We start from the raw sequence: 20028 nt of genomic DNA, 5'->3' as shown, positions 1-20028 counted from the left end.
TACAATTAACACTATAATCTCCCTGCACTAAAATCCAATTGTGCTTAAGGGATGAGGAATGAAAGTGTTTGGGGAAAAGCAAAGACCATGAGGAGTATATAGGCTGGAGACTGATGCCTTTACACATGTGTTAGGGTAAAGTACCTCTTAAAAAAAAAAAGGAAAAAAACAGCACAACCAACAAGCACTTGAGGACCTTCGAATAAACACTACTGGCACTACTGGTCATGCAACCCCTAATTTTTATTTTTTATTTTTTAAATGAACATGAGAGGTCTCTGAGAGTTGTAATGAAGAGCAGGCAAGCAAGCAAAAACCAAATTTCCCAGCACTAAAGGCTGAACCACCTTTAACAGGATAACAGCGGTGTTACAACTCAGCCCCTGAGGGAACCCCAAAGAATAAAGCTGAAGATACAACTGCAGTTCTGGAAGACTGTTTTACCTCTCCCCCAAAATAGAGAACTTTGTTTACTTAAAAGCAGCATAATCAGGGCAGCGAGTGAACCTCATTCTGGATGATCAAATCTACCTTGTTTTCAAAGGAAGAAAGCATTTAGTCATTTGTGGTATGGCACTTCTCCAAATTATAATTTAGCAGCTTATGCTGCTCCTTCTCAGGCTCACCTAGAGATGATTTAGCTGGAAGAGGAGGCCGTATATTGCACAGCTGTGGGATCAAATTATGTTTGACGCGTTAGTGGGAATTCCAGATTTGCTTGATGTAAAGCTGCGTGACAAAGACCATTCGGAATCTGTTAGCTTTTTCTGTCATCAACAGCAGTTTGCTGATGTTTCCTGTTGAGTCAGATCCTTCTAGCTTCCATAATGGGCCATTTGAATAAAGGGGGGCAGAATGACTTCCACTGACATAATGGCCATTTTAGGAAAAAATAAAAAAGCTGGGGTTAACAGAATATTAAAAAACCAACCAACCAACCAAACAAACAAACAAAAAAAAACAGTTCCCTTCCTTCTTCCCCTGTGAACCTAATGCTGGAATCAATGCAAACCAAGAAACTACCAACCTGTAATAGGGAAAGACCCTGCTCCTTCTCAGGCTCACCCAGAGACACTTGATTTAGCTAAAAGAGAAGGAATCACAGCCTGATAGCCTAAACCTGAAGTCAGCCACTGCTGTGGGAGGGATGCACAAGATGAAAAGAGTTCAGCAGTCAGAGCCTGGTGAAAGTGCAGCCGGAGCCCAGCTGCAGCCCAGGAGCACCAGCCCCTGAGCACTCGCTGTCTGCAAAGCCCTGCTTTCTGACAGCAGGTGAAACAAGCTTGCTTAAACATCTGAGGAGTAGGATGCCTCTCTGAACCTCTCAAGTCAATGAGCCTGACATGAGAGCAGAGCAATACCTCATTACGGGTGTGTGTTGGTGCTCCATATCCAGGCTTCGGTTTTCAGACACAGCGGACCTTATAGCACTGTGCCTTTGATGGCTTTAGAGAGAGCTGGAATAGTCTGGGCATACCCACCCACAACCGCTGCTTCTTTCTGAACGGATCCAGGTTTTGTACAGCCTGATGATGGATCTGTCTGGAAGCTGTATCTACATGTGCCAGAGAGAATGACCTGCTCAGCCTAAGCTTGCACTCAAACCATAAGCATAGAGATGTATTTGATCTCAGTTTTGCCTAACTCAAGCCCAAACAACAAGGTTCTGCAAAACCTGAGCAGAGTTTTATTTGGAGACAGATATACCTAAGGTTTCTCTTTCATAGTGCTTTCCCAAACCACAGATGTGAAGTAATGCCAAACAAGCAATAGCGTTGAAGTCACCTTATCAAGATACTACTGTCCTGAAATTAACTTGGAACTTCTAAAGTGGCCTACTACAGATACAGTATCAGCCAGTTAACTCTAACCCATTCTCTCCCATGTGCAAGTATCAGCTGCATTTAAGTGTATGCAAATGTCCAGGCTTAAGGACAGATTTAAAAAAGAAGGCTTAGTTTTCATTCTTGTTGATCAATGGCAGCAAACGCTTTGGGTCAGGATTGACTTGTTATGCAGTGCATGGACAGTGTCTCGACCCAGGGCAACCCAAGTCTCTCACTGTCTAAGTATTTCTGTTACACAAGTGATCATAAAATTACTTCAATGTAAAAATGGCATCTTTCTGAACAATTTAGCTTTTCAGAAACAGACAAGGACATTAATGGTATATATTTTGCTATGTTTGAAAGCATGCAATTAGACGTGTATCTTACAAACATAAACAAACACCTCCCATCCAACCTCCAAGTTTTTGAAAAAAAACAGGTTTGTTTAGACAAGGGCTTGATAATCCAGTTTGAACACAGGTATCTGAATGCTGTGACAGCTTCTTCATAATGCGAAGCTTATGGTACATTAAACTTTAAAGCAAGATAAACTCCTGCTTTCATTTTATCAAACATCTCCCCAGACAGCAAAAAGAAAGGCACAAAACAATGTTTGCAGCTACAACCAAGCATGGGATACCCAACTCAGCATACACTTGAAAGGAAAATGAACAATATGTTGCAAAGATATACCCCTGTACTTTTCAGTACAGTGGATACAGTCAATTGGTCCAATATCATTAGGATTTGTAAATGTTAACCCCATTCCTACCTTAAGTGTTTGTTTTTATTTCGTGCCTGAAAAAGAACCCTGAGATTCAGAGATTAAACAAATAGAGAGAGCAGTCCTTGGAATTGAGAAAGGAATTGCTTTTAGAAGAAACCGATCCAATAATCAGTTTGGTTAGTAGAAATCATAGAGGGTGAGAACAACATACACATGAGGGTTTTTTGTTGTTGTTTTTGTTTTAGTTTGATTTTTAGTTTGTTTTTAAGAGCACTCAGTGTTGTGTCTCTGGTATTACCAGGCTTTATGTACTCAGCCATATACCACCTTTTTGTTCTCAGTAAAGCAGTAAAATTTCATTGTCTACCACAATAGTAAGGAAGTGGCAACTGCCATTGAAGAATCCATGGTATGAGATCTACAGGAAAAGACTTGGAGCCATGGATAGCAAGTAGTAAATATGAGGAGGGAAGTGGACAACTAAGTCCTTCAGAAGTGGAGGGCAGCAGTCAGACCTGAGCACATTAGTTACATTAACAGAAGACAGAAAAAGCAGCTTCATGTTTGCTCACCCTGTTCTAAATCCAAAGAGATTGTGTACCCAAAAGCTTCTGTTCTCTCCACTCCCAAAATTAGATCGGCTGACTTAAAAAGCCTCTCCCTATAGCAGATTTAAGGCCATATGGAGGATAAACACAGCTTACAGTCACCGAATTCAGGCTGACACAATACACTACCAGAATCATGTTCATATTTCACTGCTGATGGTATGTAAGAAATCAGGTGTGCTATTAGAGGATATTTTAAAAAGAATCATTGATAATATGAATTGTACCATAAAAAACAGTCTAAGGAATGACCTAAGCATCCAGGTTTCCTCTCAAGACCTGTATCTTCTCCAGAAGTTTATTTTTAAACCGCTACAGCCTCTCCTCTCTTTCCCAACCAACCCTTGCTTCTCCCCCCATTTCATATGACCTCACCTTACGCAGAAATGTGAAGAGATTGGTCTTATCACAACTTAGCAAGATAGCACCTGTCAGCTGAACTGTGATAAATCACAGCTGGCCTTACAATGCACACACTAGCAGCTACAGAGGCTTAGCTGATGGGCAGCAACTCAAGGGTGTCATTTGAACCACAGGGTACCACCCATCCACAAAAATCATGCTAAGGAAATAGCTCAATAACATGGCAGTTGACAACACCATGGTAAATCTAACGCACAGTAGAATTGTAACAACTCACTTCTCTACCTACAACTGCCTTTTGTTTAGCCTGTAAGCCTTTTAAAGCAAAAAAAGGTGGACAAATTGCCTTGTCTTTGTACTCACAAAACATTAGACACGTTAAGACCCTGATCAATCAGAAGTTACTCTCATAACAAACTTTACAACAGCAAATATTAATTCCTCCCTTCCCCTTCTGAAAAGTTACAATGCTGGCAGAAAAAGGCAAGGAAAAAAAAAAAAAGAGGGATTCAGAAGATATTAAAATATGAGAGTAAGGCTTAGAATAAGGAACTTGAGCAGTTATTACTTTATTACTACTTTTGACATAGGTAACACTTGTGTTCTTTAACTCCTAGAAGAGACACACAATTCTGCATGCAATATGATTGTAATAAGAAAAATCTCTAGAATGAGGGACCTGCCTTTCTATTAGCAACCCCTTACATACTCTTTAAATAATTCCTTGAACCCAAGGTTTCAGCTGAGAACAAAGGAGGCTATGCGCATGAGTTGGTTTTAACTCATTTGCTTAAATAGAGCTGCAATATAAAACAAGTTTTATACATAATAGAATCTTATATAAATAGACTGACAGGTTTGAAAAACAAGCACTACGCTTGTAGATATGCTTCAAGCCACTAACTTTATGTGTTCAGTCATTGCATTTTACTGAAATAAATGGATCTGAATAGCTTGGTTAACCAGGCAAACCTACCAATAAGCCCAGGTATGTTGCCCAAGATGCTTCACTACAAGTTTAAGAAGCAATGCCAGCTTCTCATTGGAAGAGTGGCCTAAAGGCAGCCGTATTTAATAAAGTATCCTAAAACCAACTTGCACCTGCAGATCAATAAGATCAGTTAGCAATAACCACTGACAGGTAAAGGTATAAAAAATTTCTCCTCATAAAACTCTAGCTTCCTTTACTCGATGCCTTCACAGAACTCGTCTTCAGCCAGGAAAGGAGAAACACTGAATGACATATCTCTACTGTAAGGCAACTTCCCACCTCGCTCCTAAATTGGACTTTCTGCAAATTACATGGCACATACTCAATTCAGCAGTTGACTGTCCACAGCCAGGAGTCTAGTTCAAGTTTGATTTCAGTCTGCCATTAGATCCAGCTTTGTTTATGTCAAGACCAGATTCTGCACAGAGCTCCCATGTCTTCCCTCCAGTAGGAAGAACAGCCGTCCTTAAAATGAGCCCTAAAGCGAGGCTCTGGAGAAGCGTACACCAGAACACACTGTACATTTGCACAGAACAGTTCTGTTTCTTCACAGACCTCGGCACATCTTGACATTTACTACTGAGGAGCATCAGGCTCTCCCAGCCACCTCACAGGCTGCCAGAGCTCACCAGCCCATGTGCTGCATTTCTGAACTGTGCCTCTGCCTCTGGCCTCTCTCCCACCACTTTAAGTTTACACACATCCACAGGTCAGCAGTTAAACAGTGTGGATTTAATGAAAGATGTACCCTTGCCATTTTTTTTCCCCAAATAAAGTTCAAAGTCAGTGTAACTGACTTTTGTGATTATTTGAGCCAGAGTTTTGAGCAGATCTTATTAAGAAAGCAGGCTCATCTACCTACCTGATATGGCAATGCACATCAAATAGAGGCTTGACTTGACTCTTTTTTAATCTCTCTAGACTCTCCCTTAACGCACAAGCTGAACAAAGTTTGACAGGATCAAAGAATAAAGAAACATGAACAGAACTGATCCACCACTTACACTGCTACAACGATTGTGCTGAACTCATGGTGCCACCATTATTTTCTTTGAGTTTAGCTTTGGGTTTTATTATGAGGTTCTTTTCCTGCCACTCTCCCTAAAACCTTTTCTCAAACACACATGCAAATGAGGAAAAAATATATATATTTTTTTTCTCCTGACTGGAAAGCAGGATTTGAAAAGGCATTCAAGTAAAACCAGACAGAAAAGCATTCCCAGATCAGCCAATTTAATTTCCAAAATAAATTATCTGGACAGGGCAGTATTCTTCCCCCCCCATTTCAGCATGCTTACTGTGCCTACCAGTAGGGCTGCTGTTATTCTGATTTGTATCTATTACTCAGTGTGGAAAGAACAAGAGAAGAAATTCAAGCAGCAGTTAAAGTGCCTATAAACCTAAGCCAAGAAAACTGGCAAGTGACAACTGTGCAGCATAGTACAAAGAGTCCAACGAGACCTTGCAACGAGTACTGTTTCTTTCTGACCAGCACCAATGCTCCTGCTGCCTGAAGAAATTAACAAGAAACCAACAGTAGTAAGTTCTTAATTTTGATGACAACTTTTGTTAGCAAGTTTGTTTGTAAAACACTTAAGGCAGAACATTGCAAGGAGACAGAACTCTCTAAAAAGCAACATGAGTTTTGTGAGCATTCATTTCAACCTCTGCTTCCAAACCTCCTCGCCCTCCACATCCCTTCCAGCCAATTATCATCCAATTTCACCTTGAGAATAGAAGGACTCCGTAGATGCTGGGGGAACTTCGGCAGGCTTTATGTGTGACGCACGGCCCATATCACTGTTATCACTTACCAGTACAGCAGAACCACGAAGACCGCCAGCAAAGCCAGAGTGAGCGTTGTACTGTTCATTTCTGTGGAGGAGAATGCCAGGAGATCTACGAGCTCCATCTTCCTCTGCTACAGTGCCAGCCTTGAGTGGTATGAGTGTGTGTGTGCAGGGGAAGGTCTCCTCAAGAGCTGATAAAGCCTTCCACAGCTATATGAATGACATCTGCAACAAAAACAGGAACCAAGAGAGAGAAATACATCAAGTCAAGCACCAACTGCAAACCTTTCCTGTTCTCATCGACTGCACACTCAGAGAGAAAACTTGAAGGTTTACTGAATGGGTAATACGTAGTAATTCCCCCCCTCCCTCTTGCTGATCGTCATGCCAGTAAATATTTACATATCCACTGCTTAAGACATCAGTGCGGTCAAATAGGTTCTTAGACATCAAGTGTGGGAGACTGGGGAAAATGTGGGGAAAAAGAAAGAGGGGAGGAGAGCGTGACCATGATACAGATTGCGGAAGAAGAATATAAGACTTGTCAGTGGTGCCCAAAGGATACAAAGAGTGGCATTCTGTGAAGTAGCAAAACCAGAGCATTTCTGCAATAGACAATTTCATTAGCGCTAAATCTCCAAACTCCTTATACTTTAAAAAAACGGAAGACAATAAACTTTAAATTTTCACAACTAAAAGGAGGAACTAGGGAAAAGCTCTTCCAATGCTACTACTACAAGACTCATATAGAAAGAGAAAGTAATGAGCACAAAACCCAACTGCAGCACCGGGCATGTAAGTCAGGTCAGCCGCACCAGTCGATTCACACATGCAGCACTGTTTGACCAGCTCCTCTCAGGTTCACAGGTATTACAGCACATTTTCCTGGCTTAATGCAGTGCCCCCTTTGGAGCTACCATTAACCAGCCTCTCTGGAGATACATTACAGGGGTAACCAGAGTATCTGTAGTATCAAGGTTAACATAAATATAAACATTGAAGCATGTCTATGAGAGAAGGCCACCAGCCTGTCACACACAAAGTTAGTTAATACCAGTATAAAAAACATTCCAGATTGCAACATGAACTGCTACAACTTGGGGTAAATACTTGCCCATGACAAAATTCCCTGGAACTACACAGTATATCATTTGTTACTTATGATGCTATAAATACCCATACATGCACTGCAGCCTTCCCACATACTCCGTACAGCCTGTTTGAAAGTTAAGGAAACTAAAACTACTCCAAAAACCTAGGTTTGTGAATTACATGGTAACCTTGAAAAACAGTCTGCAACATCTGATTCCCACAACACACCAGATGAAGAGCAGTTTCTTCTCATACAACCCCAAGATAATAGCTTAGATTTAATGTGCAAGGCTCCTCCAATATCACTGTATTACATTTCCTGCTCTTATCAGAGAAGTTAATAATATAGGTATCAAAAAAGTAAAGTCTCTAACACAATGGAGTTTAATTTTAAGAAGATTTGGCTCTACTCTAACTGAATCACTGCTATTTTGGTTCTCTGGGCTTCACAACTGCATTAATTCTCTTCCAGCCTCAGATCCTTGCAGAATAAGTAAAAGGTGGTAACCAGCTCGTCAGCTCCACAGAATAGCACAGCAAATCACAGAAAACCTTGCTTACTGTATTAACATTGCTATTGCTATTCTGGGTCAATAACAGCTCTGCCAGTTTGCGGCTGCCAAGTTCTCCAAGAACATTTGCAACAAGATTCAAGACCAGTGACGCAAGGAACTAATCAGTGGGCACAGGCCAATCCCAACCAGCAACTGATCCTGTGGGACTTTAAGAAAAGAAAATAATTTTTAAAAGTCAAATAACTATATGCATTAAAGTCTCTTCAAAAAAAAAAAAAGAAAAAAAAAAGAAAAGAAAGAAAACCAACCACCACAAATATAGAAGCTAAAAAATAATATTCCCGTTTCACTGTGCTTTCATTTACTTGGCTTTTTAATTAAAGGTCATATTTATCTGCATATAGAAGACTGATACTCTCCTATTCAAGACTGTGGTTGAATTCCTATTAAGTTCAGCAAACACAGAGCCAAGTACAGACCTTGCTTATTTTTTTAAGAATTACACTGGAGACTTGTCCCAGTCACACTGGGAGGTAGGTGGGATGAGCAATTCTTAAACACACACATTGTGAAAGAAACCAGGCTCTCGCATCAGCATCCAATTTGGAAGAGAACACATAATCAAGCACCCAACAACAACCATTGTCATTTACTGCTGTTGATGTTTGGGGTTTATTTTTAATCTTCAGCACCTGTTTCTTACTAGAGGATTTTAACACGGCACCTCCAGCCATTAAGAACGGTGGCATGTAGCATTATTTCCAAAACCTACCTGGAATGCTCGTCACTGCAGACCCACATGTTTGCAGTTACCATCCCATAGTTAACTACTTCAGCTGCATAGAGAGTCAGAAAAATCCATGAAATACTTAGTGGGACAGGGGAAAGGAATCAGGGATGTAGGCAGCAATAAAAATAGACTATCTATCAGTCCTACTTCCAGTGTCCCCTCTTTCTTTACAGGTCATTTACATAAGAAATGCCATTCTTATTAACGAGCTAATAGCACAAATATTTTTCACCAACCTCCCAGCTGTTTTTATGGAGACACATTGAGCAGGCTGATTATAAGGATATTAAGGAACTACGGAGACACACACAAAGTCCTCACTAACGGCATGCTGAAGGAAGCCAGAGATAAGCAGAAGTGGAAGTAGTCTTTTCCTGTCCATCTCCTATGAGTCAGCAGCACTATCTGCATTTGCTTTCACATGGCTTCTCTCGAGATAATATCGACCAAGGTTCACAGCTCCTTGATGTGGTGTCATCGGAGCTCTTCTCTTCTGCAGCAATGAAAGTCCATGGATTTTCACCTCATTCAAGGCAAACTTATACTCAAGATACTCATCCATCCTTTTGTCCCCAGCACTGCCATAACCGCAGACTTGGAGCTCCCCAGTGAAAGTCAGTCCTACAAGACAGAAGCAGCTCTGGCTGTTCAGGATTGAACTTCAGCTTGCACACATGTTCACAGCAGTAAATATTAAAAAGGGAAGTGCATTAGTGCATTCAAAGTATGAGCAGCTGAAGTGCTCCTCAACTGATAAAGGAAAAAAAAAAAGCATCTAGAAAACCCAGGTTTTCCAGGAAGCATTCATACATTAAATTCCTGTCCATTCTAATTCCAGGAATAATTTTTATAAATGCTCTTCCAAAACAATGCATTTCAACTTCAAAATTAATACAGGCATGGCAGTGAGCCTCAGCAATGCTTGACGTAAACAAATTATCACTCAGACAAGAAATATAGAGCTTATTAAAAAAGCAGGATTATAGGCCTTCTCAGAAGACCTAAATCATGTTAAGGATTTTGACCAGTCTTCAAAGCATATCAAATGGAAAATGTACTTTCATTTATTTCACAGGCTAATGGCTAACCAGCTAGACTAACCACGAGCTCTTGCTAACGACCAAATTCAAATCCTCTCATGCTATTCTACTTCATCTGTTTTAGGTCTATAATAATCTAATTAAGGCTGAACCACACCAACTTTACCATAGATGAAGGAAGTCCAGAAAGGTGTTAAGCTTAAATTTTATAGCAGTTTCTCTCTACAGAAATTTGTCGCATAGTCCTCAGATCAAGGAAGTCTGTTACACAGACAGCTTAGCCACAAAATACTGCAAATGAAATACCACAGAACAGCTTAAAAAACATGAGATTAATCAGAGACCAGTTTACATATAAGCTTTAACAAAGCCCATGTACAAAACTGTATAAGTATATATGATATTAATTTAAAGACAAAAACCTTTCCAAAGCAAAAATGAATTCTTAACCTTTTTTAAGGTAGACCAATCAAAAAGATCAAAGGTACATTTCTCAGCATTTTTTGTATATATTTAAAACGACCTTAATAGCCAAAGTACTGAGAATATTAATGTGTTAGAGCAGAGGGATTTACATCTGGCTTGCATGACTCCATTATTGCTATCCAGGCTTAAGGACTGACCAAGCAGATTAATCAGCTGGTCTTAACCTCCCACATGAGAAACGATGACAAACTACTCAATGGACAGACCACCGAGGCATCGGAGTCCACTTATAAAGATCCTGCTCTGCATTCAAAAAAGACAGGAGCACTGAAAGGACACCGTGGACTCATGGAAGATTCTTGAACCACCTTGAATAAAATCGCTCCAATGAACTGGATCTCCAAAAGGTCTACACTGCAAGTGTGAAACCACGCTGAGGAAGCCACTTTCATGACGCTTCCTACTGAGAAACATAAAGACAGACTTTTATACTTAAATTGTTTCCCAAAGTCAGAACCTGGCTATGTTAACCTAACTGCTTCTCAGAAAACAGGAACCCAACTTAAAATTCTAGGAAAGCTGAAATGCAACCTTGCACTTTACTAACAAATTTAAGCTTAGACGACTAAAAGTTTTGGTACTTCAAACTCAGTCAATATCACAGGGGCTAAAAAACTCATTATGCTAACTAAATGTAGTGCCACTGCACTAAGTCCTCTCTAAAGCAACAAGCTGTGAGATATCCTAGTTATTTCAAAGAACTCCACTTAGAAATAGCACAGATTTTGTGGTCAAAAGGAATGACAGTTTCTTCCTCTTGCTGTGAGAGTTTGGAATGAGTTTCTAAAATAAAGTTACCTTTGCTAATAGTGACATTAAGGTCTTGCAGCCCCAGTGAAATTTCAGAGAAAGCAGAAATTAATGTAACATCTGCTGCCCATGTCCAAGCATTTCTAAGCAAATTGACATTATTAAATAATCTCTAACTTGTTTATATTTCTATAGTTTGCTTTAGAAACATTGATTGATTCAAGCAATCCTATAATTTCATTACCCTATAAAGTTGACTGCAGATAAGTAAGGATTTATGTTCATGAATCAATAGTTCCACGCTGATAGCAAAAGCCAAAGCACCCTGCCTAGACTAGTCTTGTAGTAGCACAAAGCCACATTAAGTTTGCCTTCGTAACAATATCGTGATAAGAATCAGTAAGTTATAATTCCTTGTATGAAGTTCGGTTTTTAAACACCAAGAAAAAATGTCTAACTTTCTACGACTGAAAAGCTACTTCAGATAGCAAACTCAAGGCTTGAATTCTCCAAGCTGCGTTTTAGTGCTGAACCACAGATCGGAAGAATGTGAAAAACTTAACAGAAGCACTGTGTTCTATAATTTAATTAACTAAATTGTGCTTATCAACTTCTCTTTCACCCACTAGCCCGTGGAATCGACACCAAAACATACAAAGCCCAGTCCTTTTCTGTGCTTTGCAGATAGGAAGATACAGAACACTGGTTTTCTCCAATTAATGGAAACACTTTGAGAGCTCAATGTGCTCTGTAGCTACTACATCCCCCACCTTACCTCTCCAGTTTGCAGTTCAATAATTTTATTACGGAATCCTTTCAATAGGATACAAAGAGATTTCTTTAGAGAAAGATTACATGCAGCCTCCTTAAAAGGGGGCAGCAGCTTTGGAGGCAATTAGCCTCAACGTTGCACTGCTCTGCACAACCTGGCTCCTGAATTGCCAGCTGGAGAAATCCCGGCCGTCGCATCCTTCTAGTCATCCTAACAGAAGGAAAGAGAGTGCAAAAACAAATAGCATGGACTAGGGGAAGAACAGCAGCTGTGAAGAGGCAGGTCTGAGAGTGCTGTCCCAGGGCTGCTGCAGGGGGACCACCGCCACCATCTGCCCTGTGTTCTGCTTGGGAAAAGGACAAGTCATCTGGGTGCTTGTGTTGCTCACTATCTCTCTCTAAAGCACCAGAGTTTAGGAGACAGGAGGGGAGCAGAGGACAACCTCCACCTCGACCAGCCCGTACCGATGGGTGCAGCCCCAGAAAGCTGAACACAGCAGGGAGGCCCACCAAGGGCCCCAGCACACCAATGACCCCAGCACACCAAGGGCTGAGCCAGGACTTGGGGGCCACGCAGGGGTCCAGTCAGGAGCAAAAAGGGGGTTGCTACAGTTGCCCAATCTAGGGGACAGGGCTGGAGACAGGCTTTCTTTGCTGTAGGGCCACGGTCCACACAGAAAGGATGGCTGCAAACGAGCACACCTCCAGCTGGCCTCAGGAAGAGCTGAACCCCCAGGTCTGAATTTCAGTGGGGCTCCTGTGCAGGGGGTGATGGGGTTGGTGGGGGGGCCTCAGGTAAAGCCACTCAGGATGATTAAGACCTACTAGTGGCCTCAGGGAATTGGCAGGCTCGGTACTAAGGCCTGGAACAGGTGAAAAGATAATGACAGGCACAATGACTTTCTTTTATTTAAAAGAATACATTCACTAATAGTGCGCCTTTATCAATACCTTGTCAGAGCTCAAAATAACAAAAAGGGGAATGTATCAAAAGTCTCAAAAACCTTGAATCTCAGATGAGGAAAGCAACCATTCTTCACCCTAGGTCTGCCACTATTTTTTCAAATAGCATGTGCTTGTAGAAGAAGCCCCACAAATGTGAACAGAGAGTATTCCCATGGGTTAAGGCCTTCAAGCTGACTAAGAGTGGTAGAATCAAGTCCCAGCTGGGAACTGCAGACAGTATCAGCTCTGCCTGTGTGCATTATCTCTCACTGTCTAACATCAGAGTGATTGGATGCAATTAACCCTCTGAGATGAATAAGAAAGCAAAATGAAAGAGCAAAAGAATGTACAATGGATTAGACGATATGAACATAACAAAAAAAGGCCAGGCATTACAATTCAGGCACTACCACCAGCTAGTCTCACCGCTGAAGAGGAGGTAAACTGGCACAAAGGAAAAAGAAAGGTCAAATCAAGCAAGTCAGACTAATGCTATTGCCACCGTAATGGTTTTCAAACTTCAAGAAGCCCAGAAGCTATTAGTCTACATCCACCTGTAGAAAAGAAATACAACTAAGCAACTGCAAACAGACTCAGCCTGACAGTTCAAAGCAATCACTAAGGACAACCCCAGTTCTTCAGCATCTCTTTAGCAGTATCCACAGAGCCTCTCCTGCAGGCTGCAAAAACAGCTGTTCATGGGGAACAGGAACTTCTCCAGCAGAACACCCGCTGCAGGGTTTGGTAATTCTGCTCTGGCTTTTGTAGACAGGCAGAGGGAGCTTGCTGTCCTGTTGCCTCTCTTGCTTTTGAAGATGTTCCCCATGGTAAAATTTTCAAAATACCAATAACTGTGGTGTGAACAATCCTGTCAGATTATTTTCAGATGGCCCTGATAACACAAAAGGTATGATACACTGGAACACACAGAGCTGTGGCAAGAAGATTGTGTTTGGCAATAATAATAAAGCAATATAAAGAACATTGAAAAGCTTTGACTTTTGCCCCATATCCAGGGGATATTCTCTACCTAAATTCATGCATCACATGATGAATAATTCTTGGTAGATCATGCCCAATATTCCCAAAGGCCTTCTTACCCATATGAAGGGAGCACAAACAACTAACATACAAATTGCAGCCCCTTAAATGCTACAGAAGGGCAAATGTAACATACAGATGTTTTTACTCTAGTTCAGCCTTTTGTATCCTCCCATTCTTTGCTTTTTTTTTTTTTTTACTGCGGGCCTTTCTGCTGGCCCCTTGTACACTAATTCACCAAATCAGAACTCCCTTCAGCTCCCTCCCACTCATTCTCAGCAGATATGTTGTAACACACGCATGCATAACTGGTGAGGGGGCAAAAGTTAAAAAAAAAAAAAAAAAAAGTGAAGAAAAAAAAGTGAAAAACAAACTTGCACAACAACAAAACCAGCATTTCCAGATTTTCAGTTCTTCCTGCAACTCTTGGCTAAGCTGGTGTTTTTATTGTTTTTGGCTTTGCTAGAGCACTAGTTCTTCATTTGTGCAATTGTGGCAAATACAGGTTTTACTGGGGGCAAAAAGGGTCAAGCCCTCACAGCAAGGAAAACGATGTTCCAAAGCTGTGAAATTCAAAGTATTGGGACTAAAATACTAATTAAGCTATTTTAATTGCTCAATTAAAAAATGCATGATTTTCCTGCAGTCTCATGAATCTAAGAGTGAATTTGTGATTTCTGAATGCTTGAGGTTAGCAGTACTTCCAAAAGGGCATGAACCCAATAAGCTGACCTGTTAGCCATGGGAAGAGAGGTTAAGTGGAAGACTAAGTAAGGTGACATGTGAGTTGAAACAGCAAGAAGAATTTAGTCTCACTAAGATTTCAACCCTGTTGATGCTCATGCTAACTTGCTCCCTCATACTGATGCACAGACAGGATTTGAGCATAAGGTTCACAGTGAGCCCAGCCTCCTACCTCCTTCCTACCTTCTGCTGCCTTCTACCAGCTGGCAGATAAGCCTGGACTTAAACTGCGGCTGGCCTAATGCAGAAAGGACATAGGTATTCTTCTCAGTTTCACTGTAATACCAAAAAAAAAAAAAAAAAAAGAACATGGAAAACACCTTTTAGCCATCATACGTTGTCTTTTTACTGGCTGCTGATCAAAGCTAAGGTTCAAACTGGAAAAACCATGGCCCTGTGACAATCTGAGAGGACAGCTTTGTATTCACCAAAGAGCCTAACAAAGTCTTCAAGCTCCAAGGGTTATGTGGTTGTTTTTTTTTTTTTTTTTTTTTTTTTTTAGCAATTCTTAGAAGTTTCTTTCTATTCTGAACATGCTGCTGCTTTCTTTACTTCAGCCAATTAAGTCCAACAAGCTCAAGCGAGCAATTGCAATGATAAATCGGCTCTAGTATGAACACGGCCAGCAGCCCTGGCAACTGTCCACTTTTAACTTCAGCTCTTCTCTCTCACTATCCATTTTTGAAGTGTTCATTTTAAGTCAGACCACCACTACCTGCCAGCGTTGCCCCCTCACCCAGCGCTCACAGTCACCTCACAAAGCAACCGAACTGGCACAGTGGGACATCAGGCCTGGCAGAGCCCTGTAGCTATCAGCCAAATTTAAGCAAGGTGCTAGCTCTGAGAGTCAGACCTGTCAGACACGCACGAGCAGCTACCTCCCTGTCCCAGGTATGCAGGAATTGCTGCGTGCAAATAATACCGTGAGACGCTTTTTGCTGAAGTAAAAGCCCCATGCAGATACCCCAGTGGTGTGGGGCACCTCCTGGAGGCCCAGCTCTGCCCGTGGCAGTTCAGGCTACCAACAGCAACCACCCAGGTGCCCTGCAAAGGAGCTGGACTAATTAGGCCAGGGGCAATGGGATGTTATGATGAACTTCAGTTTATTTACCTTACCCTAGTAAGCAGAGTGACACACGAACGCAAGATGCCAGATGGAGTAAGCTGGCTGGAAATGGAGAAATGCCCGAGGTTTCAGGAGGGACCTGTATTTATGCAAGACTAAAAGCTGAGGGCAGAAACAGCAGAGACATACAGGATGAAGGCCTCGCCGCACTTTCGATGAGGTACAATATCTGCTGGTCATCTTTGCCTTGATTTCCAAGGCAAGTCTGTGAAGCAGTGAGGCATCACAGGAGGGAGGTGGGTGCTCCTGGGGCCTTGCAGTGCACATGGGGTTTTCACGTCACAGCCAGGAACGATGCAGCTGTAAGTCTGGCAGAGGTAGAGGCACTGCCCTTGTGTGGTGCTCGCAGCTCTCGGGGTGGAGAGCACCAACTCTAAGGGTAAAATATTGTTTTTCTCTTAGTATATGTAACTCCAATTAACCTTATTGGAGCATTGTGGGTACACTGAGAAGATTACACTCCTTAATGTGCAGTTACAGCTGTATTGTAAATGCAACATTACATGTTTTCTATTATGGTTCAAGACCGCTATGCTCTTCAAGACTGTTATAAACCTCAGAAAACAGGGGTTTATAATGGAAACACTGAAACACTCAACTCTAAAAGCCCCGGCAGAGAGGAAATATAGCTATAAATTCAGCTTCTGTTTTCCAGCATATACATTGACAAGGTATGAATAATATGTATTTCTACACTTAGAACAGACATATGTACACATTGCTCAGGGTAACCTTTGCTGTAAAAGTGGAGGATGGAAAGAGCTCAAAGTGAAAAGAGCAACCTTTTGTCTTGTCTTTTACAGAGTCACTACAATTGCAATAATGACATAAAAACAGCAATTGAAATTTAGTAGCCTGTGTGCTATGGCTGGATTCTGAATGCTTTTTTTTTTTTTTTTTTTTTTTTTTTTTTTTAAGGGTGGGTTATATTTTTGCAGCCAGTGAGAAGAAAAGGATACCTTTCCCCCAAGTCCCTTCAGACTCCTTATTTTGAAAAGAATTGGCAATTTGGATACTACTCAAATGACACTGCAAATCACCTCACTACCAATTGCAAGTATATCAGTCCTCTAATACATATTTTTGGTCCCTAGCATCTTAACACAAGCAAGGAGCAAAATTTGGACTAGCAATTACAGGACCTGATAACATAAAAGGACACCAATCTGTTTGGCAAGAGAAAGATGGGCAGGCAACCGTGCTATTATTGGGGCTGTGACATTTGGGAATTTCTTCAGATATTAATAGCAACCACAGAGGTGGGTCAATATAATACCATTAGCCACATCACACTGTTTGACTTCTGATATGTACCGGGAAAGGAAAACAAAACTGACACAATTGCTTTTTGCGCAGCACACTGACGACAGATGCAACAGGGAAATTCATGCCTGTTTTAGACATTGCAGGTAGGGCTGGGGGCTTCATGCTTTTTGATGGGGTAACCCTCACCTCCAGGAGGGAGGCAGGAGAGGCACCCACTGCTCAGGGCTCAGTGCAGCAGGATAACCCATCACCATCACCCTCCTCTTCCTCCAGCAGCTGCCCTGCCCTGGGGTTTCGGTGGCACCCTGGCCATGCCTCTGCTCTGGAGACAGAGCTGCTGGTTCTGCAGTGCCCTCGTTACTCAGGTTAAGTTGACACAGGTGGTGTCAGCTTGTAGGGAAATGCCCAAAATGCAAAGAGGCTGTAGGCAAATATGGTTTTGATATTAGTGCTACTCACGTTTAGGAAAGGTTCTTGAATGTGTATGGGATGCTTTCAGGTTCAGTGCCACTGCCCAAGCAGATTATTTTCTATTACATACACATTAGCAGTGTCTGTTGCTGTAAACAGTGAGAACATTAGGTACACCAGAAGCCTGTGAGGTGTATGAAACACTTCAAGTGAGAAGAAATCCAGGAGCCCTCCCCACTCCAGCAGCTGAATTTTAGGTAACAGCACTTCAGTTTGGCACTTCTTGCCAGTCCCTCTGACATTAGCTACAGCATCCTCATTTTAGATGTATAACCCCTCCTTGTGGGTAAGCATTCAGGAGCACTGTGCTTAATGTTTCTGCCTTCATTTGATTCATGAAGGGCACCTGCTCGTTAGCTGTGTGCTTTCTACCTTTCCATACCACAGCAGCCCATGGGGCAGAGCCCAGCCCGCCCAAAAGCCATACCTCCACATCAACCTCAGAGCAGGAGGGGAATTGCCTCATCATCCAGACCTGTTCAGCATTTGGCAGCAGCTGTGGAGATTAATGGCAAGGCTTCTTTATTACCATTAAAAGGGCAACGCAGTTCTCAGCAGAACTGAGAGCTGCCTCTTGCATCTTCCTTTGGGAGGGATCTTCACTAGGACTAACTCCTGTCTGTCTCCACTTCATTTAAACAGTCTTGCAACAGCAGCCTTAACTAAAAACATCCACTCTGCTCCTACATCATGCCCACTGCCTGCTGTGCGACCCCAGAAGCAGGAGCTATGAGCCCAGTCCCTGTCCACACAATGTATGTTAAACCCTGGAAGGCCCACAGAGCATCCTCGTGCCAAGGATTCCCAAAACTCTGCAGCAAATTTACTCTCAGGTGTAAGGACCAGCAGCAAGGCTGGACCAGTTCCCCAGGAAGCCACCTGTCATAGGACCACCACCAAAATGCTCGGGAGCGTTTTACCTCAAACGTGAAGTACACAAAGCTGCTTCTCCTCCCTGCACTGTCCTGACCGCTGCTCTGTTTCGCTGAGCGGCAGGATGAAACCAAAGCATTTCCAGGAATTTCTCCTGCTGACCGTGGTGATCTGCGCAGCCTGAGAATGTCAGTTGCCTACTGCTCAGCCACCCTGCAGCAAACAGCAGGAACGCTGGAACAAGGAAATGTGCACAGGCAAATGCTCTCACAGCCGCTTACCCAAAATTTGTGTTTGGCTGTTTCTTTCTAGTTATACATAGGAAGTCAAGATAAAAGGAGAAAAAGGAAAAATACAGGGGAGAAAAAAAAAAAAAGTGGAATGAGAAAAGCAAGCTTAAATTCAGCAAGAAGTTGGATGTCATAAGACCCTTATTCACTAGATCTCCCGTCCCTGTAGGGAGTGGGATTTCTTCCCCCGCCTTCTTCTAAGGCTGAATGAATATTTATCCCCGCTAACCTTCACCCAGCGGAGCCAGCAGCCGCACTTCCAACCACAGCTGCAGGGGAGAATGGCATCCCTGTGCAGCGGCTCCCACGTGCTAGCACTGCAAACGCTTCCCCGAGCCAACCCAAATAAAGCCGGCTCGCCCAACGGCGTGCCACAAGGGCGAGATGGCAAAACCCACCGCCCAAAAAACGCACCGCCCGGACAGCCGGCGGGGCAGCGGGATTTACAGCCCCCCTCCTCCTCTTCCAACTCCGCAGCAATCACTGCGGGATCCTTACCTTGACGTGTCTCCCGTGCCTCTTCCAGCGGTTCCTGGTCGGCCTGCGAGCCAGCAGCTGCACTGCACCACCCCGAAGGGAGCGGTGGAGCACGTAGTCATCCTGCCTCGCACCCAGCGGACAGGTGCTTGGAAAGCTGCCCCCGGTGCGGTGGCAGGGCACGGCCCGCGGGACTACAACTCCCAGAAGCCCCCGTGCCTCCCAGCCCTTGCCCCCCTCTTATGCCCCTCGCCACGCACTGTGGGGGTTGTAGTTCCTTGGGGCGTGCAGTGCCCCTCGCTCCGTGCCCTTGCTGGGTGCATGGCTGCGTGGGGAAAGGGAGCAGGCACTCTGACACCTATAAATATCTTTATTTTAAATACATGTATACACATATGCACACAAAAGCAAGTATTTTTTGTCTACAGTAAGGGGAAAATGGGAAGTTTGTCTACCTTTTTTTTTTTTTTTGATTTTGGTTTGCTGGGAAGGGAAGGGGAAAAGGAGTGAAAACACGATCGTAAGCAAGTATTGCCAAATAACTTGCAAAATCAGATGGGAGAAACTCAAACGTTCCCATACGCTAATTAGTTAATGACTGGCCTCAAGCCTTCAAACGTGCCCGTACTTAACTGTATCCTCCACTGAAGTGAATGCAATTGAATCTCATACTCCAGTTGTTCCAGAAACTCGAGGCCTCTAGAAATTATAAGCATGGCTTAGTAATGGTGAGATTTTAGAAGTAATTAAGGGCTTATCCACAGTGGGAGTTGCTGCACAGAAGCCTCGCTTGCGTAACTCCCCTCCCCTGTGCTGGACATGTATTTCTCACTCAGGCTGCTTTATTCTGCATTTGTTTGCACCATTTGGGCTTTCAGCTCGCAAGTTACCTTTGCCTGAATTGACAGACTTGTGCAAGGTGAGCCTAAACTGCATGTTCTATTTTAGTGTGTGTCTGAGCCTTTTTTTAGGCATTTCTCTCCAAAGCTAGGTATTTCTTTTGAAGACCAGAAGTGAACTTTCTCACACAATCTCTGCTGTCC

At 42.7% G+C, this 20028-nt stretch overlaps 1 protein-coding gene across 5 annotated transcripts in view; it reads right to left on the bottom strand.

Moving 5' to 3' along the window:
- The window catches only part of TBXAS1 (thromboxane A synthase 1), a 242936-nt gene extending 223773 nt beyond the window's left edge, over positions 1-19163 (bottom strand). The window contains exons 1-3 of one of the 5 annotated variants that reach the window (XM_068663731.1): positions 19007-19162; positions 8942-9326; positions 6333-6533 (exon numbers count right to left, since the gene is read on the bottom strand). In XM_068663731.1, the coding sequence (XP_068519832.1) occupies positions 6333-6430 (98 nt within the window). In that variant the 5' untranslated portion in view covers positions 6431-6533; positions 8942-9326; positions 19007-19162. Of the gene's footprint in view, positions 1-6332; positions 6534-8687; positions 8827-8941; positions 9327-19006 lie in introns of those variants that run through there. The other 4 variants (XM_068663698.1, XM_068663708.1, XM_068663699.1 and 1 more) reach the window with 4 other exon arrangements.
- Between the last annotated feature and the right edge of the window lie 865 nt (positions 19164-20028).

Source organism: Anas acuta, chromosome 1, assembly GCF_963932015.1.
Source record: "Anas acuta chromosome 1, bAnaAcu1.1, whole genome shotgun sequence".
Classification (NCBI taxonomy): Eukaryota; Metazoa; Chordata; class Aves; order Anseriformes; family Anatidae; genus Anas; species Anas acuta.
The sequence above is the reverse complement of the archived record's forward strand: the minus strand, read 5'-3'. Positions and strand labels throughout refer to the sequence as shown.